Below are 26,980 nucleotides of genomic sequence, written 5' to 3'. Positions count from 1 at the left end.
GTTTTTTTTAAATATGAAAGTATGTCCCTTTACACACTCATCCAGAAGGGTAATTTTGCACAAGGCTATCTGTCTACAGCAGAAAAAAATAAAATAACAAAACGCGTCTGGAAAAATCCCAAGGGAGTCTGGAGCCAGATTCGTGACGTCACCTGCGGAAGCACCAGCAGGCTGAGCGAGCTTGCACGGTTTCAGTGCACAGCCTGTGTAGACCAAGCGCTCCCATTTCTCTTTCATTGTCTGGTCTTTTGGAAAATGATGACTACTAATCCCATCAAGAGTGGTGTTGCTACACCCTCCTACGATACATCTGTTAGCCATTTTAATAATTACGTGATAACATTGAAGAAATTTGCAGAAAACCACCAGGTTGTTTTCTCATAAACAAACCAGCGCTGGCGTAGGATTCAGAAGGAGGCGTCCCACACCTGACGTCACAAAAATCAATGTTTGCCGGGAAATCCAGATGCCAAGTTTTTTCAGAGGCGGACCAATTCACCTCAAATAGCTTGATTTCAACTGAATTTCTCTGGTATTGCGCAAGGTAAAAAAAATTGCACAAAATGCAAAATGTGACAGATATTTGTCCAAAGTTTAATATAAAATAGGAGAATTACACTGATCTTGCTCCTGAATTTACCCGTGATATGCACTTTAATCATCGTTAGTACATATTGAGTATTTGGATGCAGCCATAGGCGGCACGGTGATGAAGTGGTTAGCGCTGTCGCCTCACAGCAAGAAGGTCCGGGTTCGAGCCCCGTGGCCGGCGAGGGCCTTTCTGTGCGGACTTTGCATGTTCTCTCCGTGTCTGCGTGGGTTTCCTCCGGGTGCTCCAGTTTCCCCCACAGTCCAAAGACATGCAGGTTAGATTAACTGGTGACTCTAAATTGACCGTAGGTGTGAATGTGAGTGTGAATGATTGTCTGTGTCTATGTGTCAGCCCTGTGATGACCTGGCGACTTGTCCAGGGTGTACCCCGCCTTTTGCCCGTAGTCAGCTGGGATAGGCTCCAGCTTGCCTGCGACCCTGTAGAACAGGATAAAGCGGCTAGAGATAATGAGATGAGATGAGATGAGATGGGATGCAGCCATAAACTAAAAACAGCTAAAGTGGGCGGAGCTTTAAATAAACATTCTGCTTAGTTTTGATTTTTTTTTCATGACTGCAGTGTAAGAGAAAATATTTTCATATGCAGTTTATCCAAAAATGTGAAAAAACAAACAAAAAAGATTCACGTGGAAATTTCAGGTCATTTCTACCTGTAGTGTTTTCACTCATGTGCAATCTGGCAACCCTACAGCTGTTCCATAGGGAAAGAGGGAAAAGCAGTGATCTTCATGCACAGTCCAATCTGGAGCGGTCCGATGGCGTTTCGTCTCTGGACAATACCAGTGCAAGAGAGTCATAAATTAACAGATTATCTAGCATGTTTTTTTTCGGTCGCAGTATTCTTGAACATATATGGTATAAAATCTGTTAGATAGGAGAGAAATTCCAGTACAAGGTTACAGTTTATTAGGAACAGTCTATAGTTTTTATTTGCGGTTTATTGTTATAGAAAGTAAGCGGATTTATCCACAAAACGGCTGGCGATATTGTCAGAAAAAAGAGGAATATTAAACCACATTGTACCGTAAAGACTGCAGTATATTCCGAGGAAACGTGGAGCGTTTAACCGCCTTATCCTCCTAAAAAAACTAGATAAAGCGGAGCAGTACAGCGCAGTAATCCCACCGAAAAGAGCGCAGCGGTTCACCGCGACAGCCTTCACCGGCGTCCCGGCGCCCAGGAGCGGCTTCGGGAGCTACGCGAGTCCCGATGCTCCCGGCCTTCTCCACCCCAGCGGGCCGCAATGGGGGAGACGAAAATTATCTACCACCTGGACGACCAGGAGACTCCATACCTGGTCAAAGTGCCAGTCCCGGCCGAAGAAGTCACTCTGGCCCACTTTAAACAAGTCCTCAATAAACCCAACTATAAATTTTTCTTCAAGTCAATGGACGATGATTTCGGGTAAGGTCTGAATTCTTCTTATTCAGAAAACACTTGTGTATGAGTCTCAGATGAGACAGTTATAATATTCATGTTCTCTAAATAGGACTGGATTCCTAAATCCCTTCCCACATTATTCCCATTCACACAGCCTGGGTTATTGTTTGGGAAGCAGTTTTGGATTAAATGGGAGATTTGGGAAAATGTTTACATTCTATAGCTTTAGATAAACCATAAATCTGAATACCTTTCAAACACTAAACACGTGCATGATGGAAATGGAGGACATTTTAGCTATATATGGATATTGGGATGAGGATGGGAGTGGGGTTTGCATTTGCAAGTCTGAAGTTTTTTTTTTTTTTTGGAGGCTCTGAGGAGGTCTGCAGGGTTTCTCAGGTCAGCCAGACAGACAGACTCTTTGCGGGAAAGCAGAGAAGAAAAAGAGCCCTGTTGGTGAAAGAGTGAGGAATGAGCCAGGCTTGGCACTTGCTCTGTAGGACAGGAGGGAAAATTGGTTTAACTAATCCAGTGAGAAATCTTCAGCTTGGTTTGAATGTTATACATCTGGATGGATGGATGGATGGATAATCTAATCATGTGACAGATTTGATCATGCAAGTGGACGGCACTTGATCTGATCCCATCTATTTGTCAGTCTTTTCTCTTAGTCAGATTAGGCTCCTTTCAGTGATCCAACTTGAGTTATAATTCATTTTGGATGCTATTCAAGTAAGATTTGATGAAATAACATAGCTCTATTAATCCCTGTTGGGAAATTCAGCTACAGCAGGAAAGGAGAAAACAAGAAGTATACTGCAAATGTGAACCTAAGGATGGGAATTTTTTAAAATGTTTTTTATTTTTTTAAACTCCTGTCATTGATCAGACTGAGGGCCAGAGGAGCTTCGTTCTCACTTTTATTCTCAATTCCTATTTGTGACATGTTACATTTGCAACACAAAAATGTCACTCATAACGCTGAATTAGTATCAGTGCTACTGTACATAAGAAAACAACAAATGGGCCATTCTCAGAAAATGTGGCGAGTAATGGTAGACATTTAAAAAAAAATTTGTATACACTAATTTTAGTTACAATCCTTGTAAATATATTTAATAGACAAAAAAGCATTTTTCATGAATTCACAAAGCAAGAGATATCATTATTATGAAAAAAAAATGCCCAATTGTTGTCTTTACTGTTACCCTATAGAGTAACGGTAAAGACATTTCATGGCATTTTTGGGTCACTGAGTGCAGGAAAAAAAGATAAACAAATTATGCATTTATTATTCCATCCTAACTTGCTACTTGGCTAACTAAACTTTTTCAACATGCAGCATCATTATCTTTATTATTTGGGAATAACGGCAAAGACGGTTGATTTCCCTGGCATCTCGAAATTTCATATTTACCTGATCACTATCCTGGATTCCACCATTCATGCACCAATGATTTTTTTCAAAATGGTTGCTCAACATCCTGGTCCATCCTCATGTAGCTGCACTTCCCTCTATTGTCAAAGCCCTGAGTTACAGCATTTTACCATTTGGGTAACGGTAAAGACATCAAGAAAGTACATGTTCTTGCACATATATTTTAGGCTATACACCAAAAACCATTGAAGCAAAGATCATGATATTTTCCACAATAAGAAGTGAAGGTATCGAGGTAATATTTCAGAAAGAAAAGTGAAAATAAAATTAAAAACAGAATTATTTTCATTCAAATTTCACTCATCCTCATTTAGATACATGGCAGTAATGACATTTTGGTATATTTAGGCTAAATTAAATTTTTGCAAATGCAGACAAGTTGTCTAATTTTTTTTTTACTGCTCTGTTAAATTCTTTCTTAAAATAAATGTATAATAGAGGGCTAGGATTAATGGTTTTAGAGAAAAAAAACAAACCATGTTTAAAACTGAATTTGTCAAGTTTTCTGAGAATGGCCCAAATAAATCAAATAAACTCTAGTAATATGTACAACCCCGATTCCAAAAAAAGTTGGGACAAAGTACAAATTGTAAATAAAAACGGAATGCAATGATGTGGAAGTTTCAAAATTCCATATTTTATTCAGAATAGACCATAGATGACATATCAGATGTTTAAACTGAGAAAATGTATCATTTAAAGAGAAAAATTAGGTGATTTTAAATTTCATGACAACACCACATCTCAAAAAAGTTGGGACAAGGCCATGTTTACCACTGTGAGACATCCCCTTTTCTCTTTACAACAGTCTGTAAATGTCTGGGGACTGAGGAGACAAGTTGCTCAAGTTTAGGGATAGGAATGTTAACCCATTCTTGTCTAATGTAGGATTGTAGATGCTCAACTCTCTTAGGTCTTTTTTGTCGTATCTTCCGTTTTATGATGCGCCAAATGTTTTCTATGGGTGAAAGATCTGGACTGCAGGCTGGCCAGTTCAGTACCCGGACCCTTCTTCTACACAGCCATGATGCTGTAATTGATGCAGTATGTGGTAGGGCTGCACAATTAATCGAATTTAATCGAAAATCACGATTTTGGCTGCCACGATTAAATTAAATGAAAATCGCGATTTATTTCCATTTAAAATGCGAGCTCTGCTGCATCTGATCAAGCACTTTTTGACCAGTACTCCACCAAACCATTAGGGGGCGAACTGACGCATGTAAGGTTTCATTACTCAGCCTAAATAAGCAAGCAAGCCAAGTGCGCAGAGCTTCAGTGCAGCGGTATCTTCTTCAAGGGGTGATAGCAGGTAACAGATTGAGGTGAGAGAGAAAAGCTATCTATGTCGGAACAACAGAGTCCATCTGTGTCTGAAGAAGCAGGGGGAGGTGAGGAGGAGTTTGTCCCTCGAAAGGGCTCAAGTTCTGTTATTTGGACGTATTTTGGATTCAGCCTCAGTATAATGCTATGTAATTGTTGCAATTGAGTTTTCAGTTCCTTCATCCTTTGGTAATTTCTTGGATAAATTTCATTTATTTGTCATTTGGAAATCAGAATTTCTCTTTTAAATTTCATTCTGCACTGAAAGCTGTTCATATTGTTTGTTTGAATATAGTGAAATAAAATTTAAGCGATTTCCCTAACATCAAGAATAATCATGATTAATAATCGTGATTACAATTTTGGTCAAGGTAATCGTGATTATCATTTTTTCCATAATCGTGCAGCCCTAGTATGTGGTTTGGCATTGTCATGTTGGAAAATGCAAGGTCTTCCCTGAAAGAGACGTCGTCTGGATGGGAGCATATGTTGCTCTAGAACCTGGATATACCTTTCAGCATTGATGGTGTCTTTCCAGATGTGTAAGCTGCCCATGCCACACGCACTAATGCAACCCCATACCGTCAGAGATGCAGGCTTCTGAACTGAGCACTGATAACTTGGGTCGTCCTTCTCCTCTTTAGTCCGAATGACACGGCGTCCCTGATTTCCATAAAGAATTTCAAATTTTGATTCGTCTACCCACAGAACAGTTTTCCACTTTGCCACAGTCCATTTTAAATGAGCCTTGGCCCAGAGAAGACGTCTGCACTTCTGGATCATGTTTAGATACGGCTTCTTCTTTGAACTATAGAGTTTTAGCTGGCAACGGCGGATGGCATGGTGAATTGTGTTCACAGATAATGTTCTCTGGAAATATTCCTGAGCCCATTTTGTGATTTCCAATACAGAAGCATGCCTGTATGTGATGCGGTGCCGTCTAAGGGCCCGAAGATCACGGGCACCCAGTATGGTTTTCCGGCCTTGACCCTTATGCACAGAGATTCTTCCAGAGTCTCTGAATCTGTTGATGATATTATGCACTGTAGATGATGATATGTTCAAACTCTTTGCAATTTTACACTGTCGAACTCCTTTCTGATATTGCTCCACTATTTGTCGGCGCAGAATTAGGGGGATTGGTGATCCTCTTCCCATCTTTACTTCTGAGAGCCGCTGCCACTCCAAGATGCTCTTTTTATACCCAGTCATGTTAATGACCTATTGCCAACTGACCTAATGAGTTGCAATTTGGTCCTCCAGCTGTTCCTTTTTTGTACCTTTAACTTTTCCAGCCTCTTAGGCTACATCCACACGACAACGGCAACGAGATGTTATCTAAAAATATATCGCGTCCAAATGGGCAACGATCAGTAAAATATCAGCTCCATATGGCAACGCAACGCTTGCTGAAAACGATGCAATACACATGCCACACCTCTAGGGGTGCTGTAAGACGGTCCCTTCAGAGACACGAGAGCAATAGAAGAAGTAAGGATGCATGCGCATAAACTATTATGCGCGAGACTTCATATTAGCCACAAAGTCAGGAAAATCTGTTCGTAAAATTACATTATAATGACCAAATACAATGAAAAGTATTTTTCCAGTCTCACCTGTGAAAGGTAATCCCATGTGATCTCGTTTGGACGGCAAACCTGTTGGTACAGTTAAACGCAGCTAATCTTTATTCTCCGCTTTGACCTTTCCAATATGGCGGCGAGGATGACCTATGATTCTACGCGGAAGGCGGCGTCTTTAATGGTCCGGAATAAATTGAATACTACACGTTGATGGAATAATTTGTTGTTTCTCACCTGTGAAAGGTAATCCCATGTGATCTCGTTTGGACGGTAAACCTGTTGGTACAGTTAAACGCAGCTAATCTTTATTCTCCGCTTTGACCTATCCAATATGGCGGCGAGGATGACGTATGATTCTACGCGGAAGGCGGCATCTTAATGGTCCGGAATAAATTGAATGCTACGTTGATGGATTAATTTGCTCCTCTACGCCCTTTTTGAGGAATATATTGTCGGACTTACCATCATCTGAAGAGGTGAGATCGCTCCTTTTTTTCGCTATTTTTGCTGGCGGGATTGACTCTGCCCTACGGGCTATTCTCTCTCTCTCTCTCTCTCTCTCTCTCTCTCTCTCTCTCTCTCTCTCTCACTTTGCACCATTACACAATAAATATTCACAGTGAAAATATTTTGTAAGCGCGTTTCATGAACCAAGTTATAGGATTTGTTGACAACTCGCATCGCAATGAGAAGATCATTGGCACTACTGGTGTTAAGAATCAGAGCATTTCATAAATGAATATTTTGCTGTAGAGCTGCAGTGTTTGTACAATTGCATGTTTTTGCTTCACTGTTACTGTCACTATTCTGCTTCTTGCATTACTACTGTGAACTAACACTGAACATAATAATAATAATAATAATAATAATATCCAAGCTCGTGTTTCACTCTCACTAGTGCTCTGTAAGGCTTTTTCCTGGTGATATTCGTTACACTTCTACCCGGCGTGAAGCACTCACAGTCATGTGGTTGTGACGTCATCGTAAACAAATCCGTTCTACTCATCCAGACGACTTCACAACGGCAACGTTGCCAGATCTTTCCACTCTGGAACCCGTTCTCAAAAGATTGCGTTTTGGGCACCCAAAACGCCGGTGCCGTGTGGACTCCAGGCCTAAACGATAAGCAATTGTATCGGAGTCACCTGAATCCGTTGCCGTGTGGACAGGGCCTTATTGCCCCTGTCCCAACTTTTTTGAGATGTGGGTCATTCCATGCCAAATCAACAAGAGGTTATGCTCGACCATCTCAGATTTCAATGAAATTTGGAGGGCTCAGAGATACTATTAAAAGAAGTTAATCTCCAAAACTTGAGCTTCCTATCACCAATAGTTTCAGAGATACAGGCATTTGAATTTTTTTATTTTTTTGTTTTTTGCTCAAAACATACATATTTCAAAGTGCAATATAATCTTTATTATGCAAGATAGAAACCTAAAATTTTGCACAGAGAGACTCAATGTCTTGTACTACAAGCTTCAACTTAGAATTTCAATGGTCATTGTATATTAGATGGTGATTTTAACAAGGAAATTAAAAAGACAAATTTGTATTTTTTGCATTTTTAACTCATTCTGGAAGCTTGCCTGTGGCAGTAATGCTTAAACTAAGAATGTTATTCAAATCTACACAGAAATATCTACCAATTTCAGTTTTACCAAGTCTCCACTATTCCTAGTTTGTCTGTAATAGGGTTTTGAAATTCGCCGATTTCTAAAACATGCCATTTTCAGTAGCAAGAAATCCAATGTGGGATAGCAGTTAGGAACGTGTAAATTTTTTTCAGTAATCCCCAAGACCCATATTTTATATTTCCAAATTTTTGTTCTGTGTCTCTCAAGTATTTTTAAAATACAGGGGTTTAAAAAATCCATTTTCACCAAATTCGAATTTTTGATATATTTTCATATAACTGATATTTGAGGGTTAATAAATGCTTCAATAAGGCTCAAGTAGGTTAGGAGACATGTTTCTTCCTCAATTTTAAATAAATTAATTAATGCAATTAATTATTTGTAAATTGATTTTAATCTAAGACTGTGTAACATTAGCAAACAATGACCAGCTATTGTGTACCAGTCAACAGCTAGCCTTATCAATATCAACACAGCACAATAGGTGACCTTTGATACCAGAACAGGTGGCTCATATCTTATAGTTTTAGAGTCTGTAAACTGCATACTTGTTCAGATAACATTATATTGCTTGGATTATATTAAATACATTGTGATACAGAGCACTGAGAAAATTTACCAATGTTAATAACTGAATGTGTTTCTTTGCAAGGATTGGATATTTTGAATAGTTGACTAGGGAATTTAATTGTAGTTGTTTTCAGTTTGAGATCAGTATAAATGAGTTTGTTCTTAGACATCTAGAAATGGCTGAACTTCCTCCCTGTTCTATAGGAACTGGACTAAAGAAAGATTCTGACTGCCATAAACTAACATACAACAGAAATTGTAAGTTAAATACACTCTCTCAGTATAGTTTGGAGCAAATTTCATTAATTAAACAGAGAACTGAACTTGAGAACATTTCAAGCACAGACGCAGTATGTCTGCATCATGAGAAACTGTTTCTGATGAAATATGAAGAGCTACAGAAAAGTTGTTTTGATCCATATGAAAGGCACAGGAAAAAAGTTAAAACAGAATTACGTTCAATTCTTCCTGAAACAGCAGATTCACTTTCAAAACTGATAAAAATATTAAACCTGGACAAAAATTGTTCTAAATGTTCACAGAGAGTGAAAGAACATTTAAGCCAAGCCGATTCAGCAGGTTCTACAGAATCAGAACAAGAGAGCATGTGTGTAGATGTGGATCCAACATACACTGGTGAGGTAGTTGAATCACTTGACAAAAGCCTTGTGTCAATTGGTTGCTCTCCACTGAAAATTGCCAAGTATAGCCACAAACAGAAAGCTGCATATGGCAAAGCAAAGCTGCAACGAGTAGAAGAAACTTTACGTTCTAAAATGAAATTTTATTAATTAATGAAATTTGCTCCAAACTATACTGAGAGAGTGTATTTAACTTACAATTTCTGTTGTATGTTAGTTTATGGCAGTCAGAATCTTTCTTTAGTCCAATTCAGCCATTTCTAGATGTCTAAGAACAAACTCATTTATACTGATCTCAAATTGAAAGCAACTACAATTAAATTCCCTAGTCAATTATTCAAAATATCCAATCCTTGCAAAGAAACACATTCAGTTAATAACATTGGTAAATTTTCTCAGTGCTCTGTATTACAATGTATTTAATATAATCCAAGCAATATAATGTTATCTGAACAAGTATGCAGTTTACAGACTCTAAAACTATAAGATATGAGCCACCTGTTCTGGTATCAAAGGTCACCTATTGTGCTGTGTTGATATTGATAAGGCTGGCTGTTGACTGGTACACAATAGCTGGTCATTGATTGCTAATGTTACACAGTCTTAGATTAAAATCAATTTACAAATAATTAATACTGAGCATTAATTGAAATTTTATTTAAAATTGAGGAAGAAACATGTCTCCTAACCTACTTGAGCCTTATTGAAGCATTTATTAACCCTCAAATATCAGTTATATGAAAATATATCAAATTCGAATTTGGTGAAAATGGATTTTTTAAACCCCTGTAGTTTAAAAATACTTGAGAGACACAACAAAAATTTGGAAATATAAAATATGGGTCTTGGGGATTACTGAAAAAAATTTACACGTTCCTAACTGCTATCCCACATTGGATTTCTTGCTACTGAAAATGGCATGTTTTAGAAATCAGCGAATTTCAAAACCCTATTACAGACAAACTAGGAATAGTGGAGACTTGGTAAAACTGAAATTGGTAGATATTTCTGTGTAGATTTGAATAACATTCTTAGTTTAAGCATTACTGCCACAGGCAAGCTTCCAGAATGAATTAAAAATGCAAATTTGTCTTTTTAATTTCCTTGTTAAAATCACCATCTAATATACAAGTTGAAGCTTGTAGTACAAGACATTGAGTCTCTCTGTGCAAAATTTTAGGTTTCTATCTTGCATAATAAAGATTATATTACACTTTGAAATATGTATGTTTTGAGCAAAATGCAAAAAAATTGAAAAATTCAAATGCCTGTATCTCTGAAACCGTTGGAGATAGGAAGCTCAAATTTTGGGGATTAACTTCTTTTAATAGTATCTCTGAGCCCTCCAAATTTCATTGAAATCTGAGATGGTCGAGCATAAATTTGTCAGATATTTGTTGATTTGGCATGGAATGACCCATGTGTTGCGGTCATGAAATTTCAAATGAGCCAATATTTGGCATGAAATTTCAAAATGTCTCACTTTCGACATTTGATATGTTGTCTATGTTCTATTGTGAATACAATATCAGTTTTTTGAGATTTGTAAATTATTGCATTCTGTTTTTATTTACAATTTGTACTTTGTCCCAACTTTTTTGGAATCAGGGTTGTACATAAGTATCTTGATCATGAGACTATAAAGAGATTCAAAAACATAGGAATTTATACATGAATTTAAATAATCACTCTTTACAAACATGGTATGCAGAAAAGCATCTCAGGATGCACAAGACATCGACAGCTAAAGATCGTAAACTAAACTTCAACTTCCCAGTTTCTGTGAGTTTTAATTCAAGCCAGCTGTCTGCTTGAATTCCTCTTCTTGGTTGACCTGATATGGTCTTGTGCTGTTGTAGCTCATCCGCATACCTTCTGAGATGTTTTTCTGCTCACCACTATTGGAAAGGGTGGTTATTTGAGTTACGGGAACCTTCTTATCGGCTCAAACAAGAAGGTTCAGCTGTGGTTCAGCCTGCAGAACTGCTGATCAGTGGATGTTTTTTTTTTTTTTTTTGCACCACTCTGTTTAAACTGTAGATCCACAGCTAGCATGACCCTTACTTTCTTGACAAAATTGCATCATCAGGACTGCATTAATAATTTATCCTCTTAGCATCAAGCCATCCCATCCACTGACATGCGCTAGGGTGTTTGAGGTAAAATTTAGTTTTTCCTCACCGTGCTGGGATTTTCTTATTAGTTTGGTTAGTTTCTTGTTGGTGTCTCTGGGGCCTAATGACAGGTCATGAATGTTACATAAAGAAATAAAGTAGCAAATACAGAGCCTCATCTCATCTTCTCTAGCCACTTTATCCTGTTCTACAGGGTCGCAGGCAAGCTGGAGCCTATCCCAGCTGACTACGGGCGAAAGGCGGGTACACCCTGGACAAGTCACCAGGTCATCACAGGGCTGACACATACAGTACGTTTACATGCACGTCCAAATCGAGCTACTGTCGGTAATCGAGCAAAGGGTCCCAGCAGGGGTGCCAGAGAAATCCAATCCTACATGCACAAGTGAAATCGGGCTATTGTGCAAGGTGCATTGTGCACCCGAGCCACACGTGGCGCTACACGCCCCATCGTGTTGGTACACTTCCGGTTGTCGTCATGAAGAAGAGCTATAGTGTTGCCAGATACTGCTGATGTATTCCAGCCCAAAACATGTTCAAATCCGCTAAAATGCACTTAAAACCTCCAATCTGGCAACACTGGCAGTTCCGTGTTCAAGCTGTTAGGCTTGCTCTAATAGACTGTATGGCTACAAACTGTCTGGCGCAGACCACTGTTTTGTAAGACAACTTATTTTGCACAATAATATTTTTCTAAAGTCCATTTTTTGCTTACAAAAAAATATATATATTTTTTTGCTTACAATTTAACTTATGTCTTAATAAACACACAAAAAGTTCAATTGTTTTGCTTTTATTGACATTCTTCAGATGTTGGACATATATATATCACGCACACACACACAAATACAGTGACTTGTTTATGTACACAATTCACAGCTATGCAACAGCTGTACAGATGTATTTGGTGATACAGTAAGTGAGCTAAATTTTAACAGTGCAAACAATGCCACAAAAAGAAAAGATTCATGCCGTTGTCATGATTCGTTGTCATGCCGACCGAGGCTGTTGTGTTTCCCTTGTGGTCTCGTCACTTCCGGAAGGGGCAGTGCTGAAGTAAGTAGCTCGAATACGTAGCTCAATAGGGTATACATGCACTAAGTAGCTCGGCAGAAATCGCATAATCTAGGTCGTGTAGCTCGATTCCGAGAAATCAAGTTCGGTTCAATTTCAGCCGAATTAAGGTGTATACATGGCATTTTGAACTTCGATTTCAGTCGAGCAACGGCAGAAATTCGATTCTCTCTATGTGCATGTAAATGCACTGATAGACACAGACAACCATTCACACTCACATTCACACCTACAGTCAATTTAGAGTCACCAGTTAAACTAACCTGCATGTCTTTGGACTGTGGGGGAAACCGGAGCACCCGGAGGAAACCCACATGGCCAACATGCAAACTCCCGCACAGAAAGGCCCTCACCGGCCACGGGGCTCGAACCCGGACCTTCTTGCTGTGAGGCGACAGCACTAACCACTACACCACCGTGCCGCCCAAATACAGAGCCTAGTGCTGTTAAATTGCTTTTGTTCCTGATACTATAAAGGTTATTATCACAAATAGGCAATGAATATTGCCTTAGGGTATGTATTGTATTATGTTGCACTTCTTATTAAAGTCGTTTACACATGCTGACAAAAAAAATAGTATGAAACAGTATCATTCCTTGTCCAGTTATATGCCTTAAATTATATTAAAAGGCACAATACAGCCCTGTTTCCATTTATGAAAGATAACGATACCACATCAATGACAAAGAAATGTTCCCTTTTTTCCTGAGAGTGCACTTTAACCATATCTGCTGCAGCTTGAGCATATTTCCTTATATCTCCGATATGAGTGTTGTGATTGATCAGTTTTTAAAGACCCAATTGCTAAATTAAAATCCATGCAAAGTTTGCTCTTCTTGGCATGATGAGACGCTCTCGCATGCATTTGCCATATTTTGTGGTCAGGCCCCATACACACACACAGGCCGGCTGTCCACATGCTCGTTTGTGTCTGTGTCCTGTCCAGGTAAACAGCAAGCAGCCATTCACTCCAGCTCATATGATTAAACTGAGCCAGACATGAGGTCTGTTCTGAACAGTCATAAAGTCCGGTTAGCTCATTTGGAAGATGTTCTGCATGGACATGTTCTGGTTATCGTTTTAAAAATATTTTCAACTTGCACATTTATTATTGTGGACACTTCAAAATATTGTTACCTCCCCTGCATTTTGTTTGACTGTATATTTGAAGGAGTGCTCGACATGGTTTGGGCTTTAGTGAGTTTCAGAGTGAACTACAAAATAATTGGAATTCTTTTTTTTTTTTTTTTCTTGACCGCACCTCCTATTCATACTCGTGTACAATAAGCCCTGCCTCCCATAAGCCCATATCTAGATAACGTCACTAACAATCTTCTCAATGAATTATTCCTGTGACATGACGGTGATCTGCCAAGGATTACAAATTATTTATTTATTAACGAACACCACATTATTATTTTTAACCATTTATAGTTACAGTAAATGTTGTGGAACGTGTTACAGCAGCTGTTTTCGCAGTCATTCCCTCTCTTGAAGTTAATAAAACACAAATGCAGAAAACCTACTGATCATTACAAAGCGCTGATGATGGAGACTTCTTCCATAAATGTGAAATAAACATGTGCTAACAAAGTTCCAAGATACTAACACGTTTTGTAATCCATATACAACCCCGATTCCAAATAAGTTGGGACAAAGTACAAATTGTAAATAAAAATGGAATGCAATAATTTACAAATCTCAAAAACTGATATTGTATTCACAATAGAACATGGACAACATATCAGATGTCGAAAGTGAGACATTTTGAAATTTCATGCCAAATATTGGCTCATTTGAAATTTCATGACCGCAACACAATCTCAAAAAAGTTGGGACAGGGGCAATAAGAGGCTGGAAAAGTTAAAGGTACAAAAAAGGAACAGCTGGAGGACCAAATTGCAACTCATTAGGTCAATTGGCAATAGGTCATTAACATGACTGGGTATAAAAAGAGCATCTTGGAGTGGCAGCGGCTCTCAGAAGTAAAGATGGGAAGAGGATCACCAATCCCCCAAATTCTGCACCAACAAATAGTGGAGCAATATCAGAAAGGAGTTCGACAGTGTAAAATTGCAAAGAGTTTGAACATATCGTCATCTACAGTGCATAATATCATCAAAAGATTCAGAGAATCTGGAAGAATCTCTGTGCATAAGGGTCAAGGCCGGAAAACCATACTGGGTGCCCGTGATCTTCGGGCCCTTAGACGGCACTGCATCACATACAGGCATGCTTCTGTATTGGAAATCACAAAATGGGCTCAGGAATATTTCCAGAGAACATTGTCTGTGAACACAATTCACCGTGCCATCCGCCGTTGCCAGCTAAAACTCCTATAGTTCAAAGAAGAAGCCGTATCTAAACATGATCCAGAAGTGCAGACATCTTCTCTGGGCCAAGGCTCATTTAAAATGGACTGTGGCAAAGTGGAAAACTGTTCTGTGGTCAGACGAATCAAAATTTGAAGTTCTTTATGGAAATCAGGGACGCCGTGTCATTCGGACTAAAGAGGAGAAGGATGACCGAAGTTGTTATCAGTGCTCAGTTCAGAAGCCTGCATCTCTGACGGTATGGGGTTGCATTAGTGCATGTGGCATGGGCAGTTTACACATCTGGAAAGACACCATCAATGCTGAAAGGTATATCCAGGTTCTAGAGCAACATATGCTCCCATCCAGACGACGTCTCTTTCAGGGAAGACCTTGCATTTTCCAACATGACAATGCCAAACCACATACTGCACCAATTACAGCATCATGGCTGCGTAGAAGACGGTTCCGGGTACTGAACTGGCCAGCCTGCAGTCCAGATCTTTCACCCATAGAAAACATTTGGCGCATCATAAAACGGAAGATACGACAAAAAAGACCTAAGACAGTTGAGCAACTAGAATCCTACATTAGACAAGAATGGGTTAACGTTCCTATCCCTAAACTTGAGCAACTTGTCTCCTCAGTCCCCAGACGTTTACAGACTGTTGTAAAGAGAAAAGGGGATGTCTCACAGTGGTAAACATGGCCTTGTCCCAACTTTTTTGAGATGTGGTATTGTCATGAAATTTAAACTCGCCTAATTTTTCTCTTTAAATGATACATTTTCTCAGTTTAAACATTTGATATGTTATCTATGTTCTATTCTGAATAAAATATGGAATTTTGAAACTTCCACATCATTGCATTCCGTTTTTATTTACAATTTGTACTTTGTCCCAACTTTTTTGGAATCGGGGTTGTATTATTAGCCTGAGATACTGAATGAATTGTTGCTATAGAAACGATAATGCATTAGAATGGGTGCCTTAATAGGTTGTTTGCAGTCACGTGATACAGATGACATGAGAAATCCAGATGGGAAGCAGGAAGTGAAAAACAGAATGGATGAGATGGAGGACAGCCTGTAGTTACTGTGTTAGTTTAAACGATATTACAAGAGAAAGATATAAGAACAGTCTAAACAGAAAATCACAACATTAGCTCCTTGTGGTTTCTTTAATTTGATTAGTCTGAGAAACCGTAAACGATGCAAACCTTCGGTATTTTGAGAGCTTGTGATCGTGCTTCCTATGTAGAAAATCACTTCCCAACCCCCATCTGCAGTTCACAACGCAGTGACATGATGCCATATACAGTACAGTGCCAGTCAAAAGTCTGGACACACTTTCTAATTTTCTTTATTTTTATTCATTAAAAGCCACTTCATGTCTTAAAGTAATGATGGATGTCATTGCTGTTTACTTAGTTGAGTGGTTCTTAACATAATATGGATTACTACAGTTGTGGAATAGGGCTATTTACTGTATTTATATTATTTAGTATTTACTGTTTGATCTCACATGCATTAAAGGGTACCTGTAGTGAATTTTAATTATTAGCTATTTCAAAAGATCACATATGATACCAGTGGTTCCTTCACGTAACGTTCGTCATAAGCTCTTGTCAAGTAAACGTGAGTTTTAAGTCACTGCTCCAACAGTCAGGCATGGTCAGCGACATGTTGCCTCCTTCATGGGCTGTTCCGGCACCAGTAGTGATGCACAGTCCTTGGTTTGTCTGATTGTCTGGGCTGCAGTGGACTGGTCACTGACTCTGTGTTGCAAACACCAGTCTAAGATAACACAACATCAACTGATCTGCTTATAAGAAATAGAATAAATATTTACACTTACTTGAGCAGATCTTTGGCTGGATCGAGTCGAAGTACAAAAAAAAAAGGCACAGTTCATCATCAGTGATTGAAATGATCAGTAGTTCTCAAGATTGAACCGAATCGCCATCCTGAATCATAAAATGAATCATCCAAAGCGCATAAAATCCTCATGCCATCTTGCAACAAGTTTTACCTCCAAATAGCCCAAACTATAGCCCAAATATATCCCTATATTCCCTAATCCCTAATGGAATGTCAGACAGATTTTATCCTGTTTACGGTGGGCATTCCCACCATGAAAGAGAAACCAATTGAAACTGAAAGAGTGAAAGTGATTTATCATGCTGTTACCATCCCTGTGTCTGAAATCGCTCACTCGTTCATTACTCCCTATATAGGGAATTACTATATAGAGGACTATATAGTGAGCTCATTGGTAAAATGAAAAAACGCTTTTGGACACTAGTCCGTCGCACTGGTATTTACGTCATTACTGTCGCACAATTAAAACATGCCATATCAGCTGGCTAGTGGGTTTTCAAAATAATAAATACGTACATGTATTTTTGTGATAAATACATATTATACTGGGCGTATTTCCCACATTAATCAATACAAAGTACCTGCATCTTTCAGGTTTTTTTAAATCAAAGCTGAATACTTTCTTCTTTGCCGCTGCCTTTTATTAAATCATATTTGAGACTTTTCTTTCAGCCCGACCGCAACACATGATATATTGCTTGGTTAGTGACCATCGGTTGTATACTACTTTTCGTGATGCATGGTGGGATACTTTTGAGTGCACTATATAGGGTGTAATAACCCTCACTATCATTTCGGACAGCATTACAAAATGGCGTCCTCACTATATAGGGCCCTATATAGTGAGTAGGGAGTGATTTTGGACACAGGGCGTGTGAATAGTCTTTTATGAATGCGGAAGTGCGTGCTCCGGTGTGACCGAGTAAGGTGACAAGTTTTATGTTTCATCTAATTTATGTAATTTAAAAACTATAATATTATTTGGCAGTGGGTACATAGGAAAGTGTAAAGCATAAGGTTTCTGTCAATATGTTTATCAGACTTGTATGATAAACTCGCGAAGATATTTATAAGATATTTATTACATGACCTACTCATTCTAAATCTGTTGAGCTTCGTCGGCAAAGCTCTCGACCCATAAGTACAACCAAATCTACTTGCACATAATGCCATGAAATAATAGATATGTGCCATAAAGGTCTATTACAAGTATTAGATCTATATTTATTCAACGTGTTCTGAAGTTACTTGACTGGGAATCTCAACCCACAGAACACTGCTTGTTTACTCACACCCGATAACCCGGAATCAACGACTGTACGCCCCTTCCGGTTGTCAGTGGCTGCTCCCCGTGATTCTGCCTCTGTGGGTAATTCACAGAATAAAATTGTCCACAAAAGTGCTTTTACGTTTTTTTGTTTGTTTGTTTTTTGACTGAATGTGCGCGTCTTTCGTCTAGAAGTAATACATAAAGCACGATTAATGTTGCAAGCATGACCAGTACTGGTCCACTTTAAAGGAGAACTGAAGGCAAATTTTTTATTATCAAAATTCTATTAATCTCATTTTATTAAATATAGGAATGCTTTTTTGATAGCTATTTTGTCACTGCTATAGCAAGTTATGAGTGTTTTGAAATATGCTACGTAATATATCAGTCCATATATCAAAGCAATGGCCGTAAATGAGATTCATTGAGACCTGTGCGAGACATTGTAGGATGGAAGTAAAATGTACAGCGAAAATCAAAGTGATCAACATCTGCCAACGTTGTCAAAAGACGCACGTGACCTCTTTCGAATGCTGATGTAATCGAGTCGGAAGTTTTTTTTGTTGTTGTTTTGATAGCAATCAGGAAAGTTTGAAAAATGTAGGCAGTAATCGTCATTTAAACTCGTTTTTGTGCAATATTTCGTTTGGAAAGCAGTTTTCAAAATGGCGGCACTGACACCTGGCTGACACTTCACGTTTCGAAGTCTCATGAAGATCACACGGATAAGTGACGTGGACCAAACGAACTAAATTCAACATGGCTAAAAACTGAATAGGCTGATAAGTATAATATTTAATTGCAATTAGTTGCCAATACGAGTCGCGATATAAGGTTACTAAAACCGAAAATGTAATTGAATAACACGTTAATTAAGAAATAAAGCAAGTTTTTAAAAACTTCAGTTCTGAACTGAACTTAAAGACTTCAGTTCTTTAAGAAGGCAAGAAATTGCAGTAATTAACTTTTGACGAGGGATACCTGTTAACTGAAAAGCATTCCAGGTGATGACCTCATGAAGCTGGTTAAAACAATGCCAGTAGTGTGCAAAGCGTCATCAAGGGAAACGCTGGCTACTTTGAAGAAGCTAAAATAAATATGAAACACTTTTTTTTTTCCTTTACCACATAATTCCATCTACAGTGCCCTCCACAATTATTGGCACCCCTTGTAAGATGAGTAAAAAAAAAAAAGGGTTAGAAAAAAATCCACCTTTTAGTGAAGTTTTCATCTTGCACTGAAAAAAATGAGAAAAATCCAACCTTTAATTGAAATAAATGTATTCAGAGAAAAATCCCTCATCAAGAAAATTATTTTCAACAAAAACACATGTGCTGCTATTATTGACACCCCTGCATTTAATACTTTGTACAACTTCTATTTGCCAGTAAAACAGCACGGAGTCTTTTACTATAACATTTTATAAAGTTGGAGATAAGAGCAGGGCATCTGAGACCATTCCTCTTTATACGATCTCTCCAGATCATCCAGGGTCCTTGGCCCTCTCTTGTGCACTCTCCTCTTCAGCTCACCCCACAGGTTTTCACTGGGGTTCAGGTCAGGGCACTGAGATGGCCAGGACAGAAGCTTGATTCTGCGCTCAGCTAACCATTTTTGTGTGGATTTGGACATATGTTTTGGATCACTGTCCTGCTGGAAGATCCAATGACAACCTGGCAGAGGCAACCAGGCTTTGATTTAAAATGTCTTGGTATTTCATAGAGTCCATGATATCGTGAACCTGAACACGGTTTCCAGGGCCTTTGGAGGAAAAACTGCCCCACAGCATCACGGAACCTCCAGCATATTTTACAGTTGGGATCGGCTTCTTTTCATTATAGCCAACCTTCTTTTTACATCAAACCCACCTTCAGTGTTTATTGCCAAAAAGCTCAATTTTTGTTACAGACCATAGAACATGGTTCCAGTCAAAGTTTTAGTAGCGTTTTGCAAACTTCAGGTACTTATGTTTGTAGTAAACTGACAGAAAAGGCTTTTATTCTGGCATACCTTCCAAATAATCTGTTGGCGTGGAGGTAGCGTCTGATGGTGGTTTTGGAGACTTGGAAATCCCAAGATTGTACTTTTTCTTATAATTCACCAACAGTGATCCTTGGGGAATTTTTTGCCTGTAACAGTTCCAGCTGGTGTCTGCATTTTTATTATTGCCCTCACAGTAAAAATGGACGTTTTCAGGCGAGTAGCTATTTTTTATTTATTTTTTTATAACCATTCCCTGATTTATAAAGGTCAACACACTTCTCCCTCATTTGGTTTGTGTGTTCTCTCTTATCTTTCCCATGTTGATGGATGACTAATAGCCCTTTTCCACCAAATCAGTTCCAGGGCTGGTTCGGGGCCAGTACTTAGTTTGGAACCGGGTTTTCTGTTTCCACTGACAAAGAACTGGCTCTGGGCCAGAAAAACCGGTTCCAGGGTAGCACCAGCTCTTTGCTGGGCTAGAGGAAAGAACCGCTTGCGTCAGTGGGGGGGGCGGAGTTGTTAAGACCAACAACAATAGCAAGACCGCGAGAGGGCGCCATTTTTAAATAATCGACGCGATATCATGGATGCAGTAAAGCAGCAGTCATCCGTTGTTGTTGTTGTTCTTGCTTCTTCTTCTTCTTCTCCGTGTTGTTGTTGCTTCGATGTTCGCGCCAAGGTTTATGTAAACGCAGCGACGTAACTGACGTATACAGTGACGTAATGACGTGGCTCCCCTTAACACCCCGAGCTATGGAAAAGCAAACTGGTTCTCAGCTGGTTCGCAAGTTGAAGGAGTTGTGAACCAGCACCAGCACTGGTCCTGAACCAGCCCTGGAACTGATTTGGTGGAAAAGGGGTATAATTTGGCCTTTGTCTCACCACATATTTGTACCCCAGTTAATCAGGAAGTCATGGATTTAAGCTTGAAAGTTCCTCCACATTCCAGTCAACACAAAAATATACAATTTAAATGGTAAATATGCTTCAGTTACATTGTGTTCACTATAATTTCCAGGGGTGCTAATAATAGTGGCACATGTGTTTTTGTTGAAAATAATTAGTTCTTGATGAGGGATTTGTTTTTCTGTGAATAAATTTCAGTTATTTTCACATTTGCCATCATTGTTGAACTTTTTTTTTCCCCCGTAAGCAAATTGTTTCCACATTAACATCTCACTTTCCAGTAACATGCTCAAGCATACTGCTCCTATTTATTCAGAAGGACTAGAAGATTAGTATTTGGCAGCCACCTGCCATGTCTTTGCGGAGCTGTTTCATGGTTTGATAAGTCTAATAACAGTTTGTTTGGAAAATGGCTGATCAATGGTTCAGCAATACAGCATTCCCGCTGAGTTCTGAAAAAATATTCTTCACTTTTTTCCTTGAAAAATCAAGCCGAAGAAGAAGTATTCTTCACTTTTTTTTTTATTTTATATTTTCTTCACTTAGTCTGCATTTTTTCTTAGTTACTGACATATCAAAGTGGACTTAATACAGGTTTATACCAACCAAACTGGCACAATTCAAATATTTGTACAGATACAGACCTCTCCATTACATATAAAATTTGGGCTCCACTCCAGCCTCTAATAAGAAAGACTTGATTTTGGGCACCGTGTGCACCATCAAGCTGAAATAAACCTCTAGTTTGGGCTTACTTAGGGTTATTTTAGCATGGAATTATTCAAAAGAGGTATGAGGACTCCCTTTAGCCTTTACTTCAATGCAAAATTTGATGTACAATTCAACAGAGTCGAGAGGAATCTTGGAACAACCAACAGTGAAGGAATTCAATTTTCCTGTCGATTTACGAACCAAACACAGAATGACACCACAGGAACTCAACACGCCAGGCCTCCTGAAGCATAGCTCCCTTCAGTCACTTGCTAGCTGACAGCACTTTCAATTTTACTGACCCCTATATGACTACCACTGTCCGATGTGCTCAGGGGCAGTAGGGGCTGTGAGTGTGCCTCCCCTGTGGCTGTTTCAGCCCTTAAATCCTCTTCAGTGCTTAAAGAAGCCCGCCCAAAAAACTTCTGCAGCCTCGACTGCACCATGCAGGGATAATTACACCATAATTACACCACCACGCCAGGCCGATTTAAGATGCACTGCGAGTGGTCAAAAGCTTGGGCCCATTTGGTCATTATGTGTCGTTGATTTTTATTAAGCATGTGCTCATTGTTTACACTGACTTTTCTAGAAAGGCATTTCTAAAAAAGATGACAAATACATTAGTCACTGTGACGACTGCTAGTAATTTTCTCTTCACTGATTGATTATGTTCATCAATGACGAGTGTGATGAGCGCCAGCAGGAACCCTGGCTATACAAATTTTCCCTCGGCCCAAAAGTAGACAGGTTTTGGTGGAGCACTGATAACGGTAGTCTTTCTCACATCTAGTTTTTTTTGCAGTGACTTAATGTAATATAAAATTTGAATTTTACTATATATAGTATATAAACATTGACAGACATTTTGGACAACCAGCATCACTTTTGTATCTTAGTGCAGTTTGGGATTATTCTGTGTAATAAATCAGCTATGTGGGGAGCGTCCCTTTGGCCCTACCTCCTGAAGTTTGAAGGTGGAATTGTTCTGGAAAGCTAAAATGAATCTATATAAGGAATATCACATGACCGACCTTGAGGGGTGGGGGTGATGCAGATGCAGCAAGACGCGCAAGTGGAATGCCGAAATCCCCCGAAGTGCATTATTTTCGCATTGCGAAATGCAAGCAAAGTGCTGCTAAGTTCTCTCTCCTTCTCTCTCTTCCTCTCTTTCTCTTTTCCTCTCTCTCTCTCTCTCTCTGTCTCTCAGAAAAATGCAGCTTGTCATTTTACCAAGAAAGTGACAAACGTTAAACTCCCGTCCTGAAGACTTTCCTGTGCTGATAAAATTCACAAAGCACTGTGACTTTTTTACAAACCTCTTAAAACTGAGTTGCCTTCAATAAATGTTAAATAAATGACTCCCAACTAAAAATGTTACCACATCAATGATTATAGGTTTTACTTTGTTAAACTTTTTTTTTTTAATTTGTCTTGTCTCAGCATATGAGCTGTGACTATAGAAACAAAACCATATTTGAAGGAGTGCATTAATCTTAACGTATTGTTCATGTTAAGCGAGAAATACGTCCTGAACCATGCTGTAATATAAAAATAATGCACGCCTTCTGACCATTCAGATTTGAGCATTCAACCGTACCGTGCTGTAAGATCAATATAATGACACAGTATTTTTTCAGAATAAGCTAGCTATTCAAAATTAGATTAACAATGGCATTTGAAGCAGTTCTTTAAACATTTGGATATGTAATTTACAAAAAATGTTTTGAGTTTTCTTGTTAGCTACTTGTATCGCCAATGCAAAAATAGAGGCAAACACCAAACCAAACCTGGCTGATCGACTACGTTTGGGGTAAGACGAGGATTGTGTACCATTTAATTTGTATCCTGAGCCATTCCTGAACGAGTTCACAGGAGCTCAGTGCTGGGAATGTTGGGCCCTCAAGCTCTTAACAACTTCAACTACATGAAGCTACATGCATGAGTTCGAATTATCCAAACTTTATCCAAACTTTATCAGTTTGGATAAAGGCCAGATGAATACATATATAAAATGTAAAGGTGCTCAGCTGACATGCAATGCCGAGAGAATCTTTGTTTTTCGAAGCTCAGATGGAAAGTTTACTCTGGAGTCAGATTTGTCTTTTCAGGTGCAAATTGTAAGCCGAAGTTAAGATGGAACGGAGTTCAGTTGAACAAATGGCAAAGGTCAATCATGCAAATTTCAGGCTACGTTAAATTAAACATGTTAACAGTACAAATTACACACACGTAACATGGATATACACATGCCGGTAGGGTTGTAATTATGCACTCCAGTCACAATTTGATTTGATTCAATTCTTAGATTATTTTAAACAAAATACGAATGAGGAAAATGGACTGAAAAGACACGTTAACAGAAATTCCCGGTCATAAACAATGCGCATTTTTGTCTGTATAAAAATAAACAGAGGTTTAGTATTGTAAATTAAATGGACTATAGGTTCACTATATCTTAATCAGTAAATGTATAAATTTTCCCAAAAATGTAATCGAATAAACAAAGTGTCTGAATTGGGGAAAATGATCAATTGGAACATAATAAGCTTTGTAGCCACGTCTTTTAAACGATTTTAATTTGCATTTCATCTGTCACCCCTCTGCACCTTGTCTGCAATTACTGTGTCATTTATGCCGACATAATTAGTAAGTGGGATGGGATGAAATGGGATGGCTGATAAATGAGACCCCTAGATAACAGATATTTTATACTTTGTAAATACCTGATAACTGTAATGACTAACTGTTACTCCTGGAAACCGTAGCTGTGACGGTTTTCATTTTCATATGGTTACTAGGGGTGGGTATTGCCAAGGACCGCACGATATGATGCGCATCACGATACTTGAGTCACGATACGATACGATAGTGCGCTATTCTACATAGTTCACTGAAAAATGTAAAATGCATTATGCATCTTAAAATCCGAGTTGTATGTACATCAGATGATAGTGATAATTCATGGGACAAACTGAGTTAAAACAATGTAATTCAAATTATCCATGCCATTTTATTGTAACTATACAAGCCCAAGTTACAACATATTTGCAGGAACAACACACTGTCTGAAACACATTGAAAAGTGCAGTGTGCATCTTAGTCTCCCTGAGCACAATTATGAAACAAAGTGCAGTGTGGGTCAGTGTCCACACACTGAAACTGAATTGAAACCTCAGTGAATCATGTTTCTTCTAAACTTAGAGTAAATACTCAAAATAAAATGCAGTGTTTCACACACACTAAAATTGAAAATGCAAGATAAAGTGCAGCTTCTTGCCTTTGGCCTTAAATGACAAAATTAAGTTCACAGTTACAGTAAGTCACACATCACTGAAGTAGATGGGAGTACTTTGGCGCTGTCCAGTGTAGTTTGCTTCGGGTCGGGTTTCGGTGGCTCCGGCTGAGCTAATATGTTGGGGTGGTGTCGTGTAAGTTCGCAAGTTTGTTGTGTTACCTGAATATCTAATTGGAGCGAAACAGGTTTTGCAAAGTGCGTACTCTTTGTCCAGCTCACTGTTTTTTTTCTCCTTTCCTTTGGAATCCAAAGTACCTCCAAACATCTGCCTTAAAGTTCGGCGGCGTCTCTAGGTTTACGTTAACAGCCATGCTTGCTTGTTTTTTTTCCTCACTGCAACCGCCGGGGGAAAAAAGAGAAGACCAAGAGTGCCTTGCAGTGAGGTAGCGGCACAGCGACACCTTGCGGAGCGGAGGTGCGGAAGTCGTACTGGATTTACAACCCGTCTGAAACATGATTTATTATTTGAAAAAATATCGATATTCAAATTTTGAGTATCGATATTGAATCGGAAGACAAAGTATCGCGATATATCGCCGTATCGATATTTTTGCCCACCCCTAATGGTTACACAGTCTCCTGGTTTTGGTTGGGTAGAAAGACAAGGTAGGCATTGTATTTTCTTTTCATTCCTTTTTCTTTTCTCTTCTTTATTTTTCCAATCAGTGTAAGCAGACTGAAATCTCAGCATCACTTTGCATTTATTGTTTAGGTGTTACTCAACCCAAAGCTATTTTCCAGCACAATCTCCTCCCATCCAAATATTTTCCAATGAGAACAGCAAACCTGTGAATGCCTTTGAGTCTCTGTTTTATGATTAAGCTCTTCACTCATTTTGTAGAAAGAGCCATTTCTGCTGATAAGCACTGCTAAATAGCTTAATAAGTAACGTATTTTTGTGTTTTTTTTTTTTAAGTGTGGTTTTGTTCCTAATTTGGCAGAATGCTTCTGATAATCATGATCATTTTAGACATACAATATGGTGAATAAGGTGTAATATAGTGGTATAAACGTTTAGTGCTGTTTCTTTGACCACTTGTATGAGTGTGAGATATGTGCAACATATACAGTGGGGCAAAAAAGTATTTAGTCAGCCACCAATTGTGCAAGTTCTCCCACTTAAAAAGATGAGAGAGGCCTGTAATTTTCATCATAGGTCCACTTCAACTATGAGAGACAGAATGGGGGGAAAGAATCCAGGAAATCACATTGTAGGATTTTTAATGAATTAATTGGTAAATTCCTCGGTAAAATAAGTATTTGGTCACCTACAAACAAGCAAGATTTCTGGCTCTCACAGACCTGTAACAACTTCTTTAAGAGGCTCCTCTGTCCTCCACTCGTTACCTGTATTAATGGCACCTGTTTGAACTCGTTATCAGTATAAAAGACACCTGTCCACAACCTCAAACAGTCACACTCCAAACTCCACTATGGCCAAGACCAAAGAGCTGTCAAAGGACACCAGAAACAAAATTGTAGACCTGCACCAGGCTGGGAAGACTGAATCTGCAATAGGTAAGCAGCTTGGTGTGAAGAAATCAACTGTGGGAGCAATTATTAGAAAATGGAAGACATACAAGACCACTGATAATCTCCCTCGATCTGGGGCGCCACGCAAGATCTCACCCCGTGGGGTCAAAATGATCACACGAATGGTGAGCAAAAATCCCAGAACCACACGGGGGGACCTAGTGAATGACCTGCAGAGAGCTGGGACCAAAGTAACAAAGGCTACCATCAGTAACACACTACGCCGCCAGGGACTCAAATCCTGCAGTGCCAGCCGTGTCCCCCTGCTTAAGCCAGTACATGTCCAGGCCCATCTGAAGTTTGCTAGAGAGCATTTGGATGATCCAGAAGAGGATTGGGAGAATGTCATATGGTCAGATGAAACTAAAATACAACTTTTTGGTAAAAACTCAACTTGTCATGTTTGGAGGAGAAAGAATGCTGAGTTGCATCCAAAGAACACCATACCTACTGTGAGGCATGGGGGTGGAAACATCATGCTTTGGGGCTGTTTTTCTGCAAAGGGACCAGGACGACTGATCCGTGTAAAGGAAAGAATGAATGGGGCCATGTATCATGAGATTTTGAGTGAAAACCTCCTTCTATCAGCAAGGGCATTGAAGATGAAACGTGGCTGGGTCTTTCAGCATGACAATGATCCCAAACACACCGCCCGGGCAACGAAGGAGTGGCTTCGTAAGAAGCATTTCAAGG

At 39.1% G+C, this 26,980-nt stretch overlaps 1 protein-coding gene across 1 annotated transcript in view; it reads left to right on the top strand.

Moving 5' to 3' along the window:
• The first annotated feature begins 1,319 nt into the window (after positions 1–1,319).
• Positions 1,320–26,980, top strand: part of LOC132887802 (segment polarity protein dishevelled homolog DVL-3) — a 174,013-nt gene continuing 148,352 nt past the window's right edge. The window contains exon 1 of the mRNA XM_060923448.1: positions 1,320–2,016. Coding sequence (XP_060779431.1) covers positions 1,856–2,016 — 161 coding nt within the window. The 5' untranslated portion in view covers positions 1,320–1,855. The remainder of the gene's footprint in view (positions 2,017–26,980) is intronic.

The sequence above is a fragment of the Neoarius graeffei genome, chromosome 6 (assembly GCF_027579695.1).
Source record: "Neoarius graeffei isolate fNeoGra1 chromosome 6, fNeoGra1.pri, whole genome shotgun sequence".
Classification (NCBI taxonomy): Eukaryota; Metazoa; Chordata; class Actinopteri; order Siluriformes; family Ariidae; genus Neoarius; species Neoarius graeffei.
The sequence above is the reverse complement of the archived record's forward strand: the minus strand, read 5'-3'. Positions and strand labels throughout refer to the sequence as shown.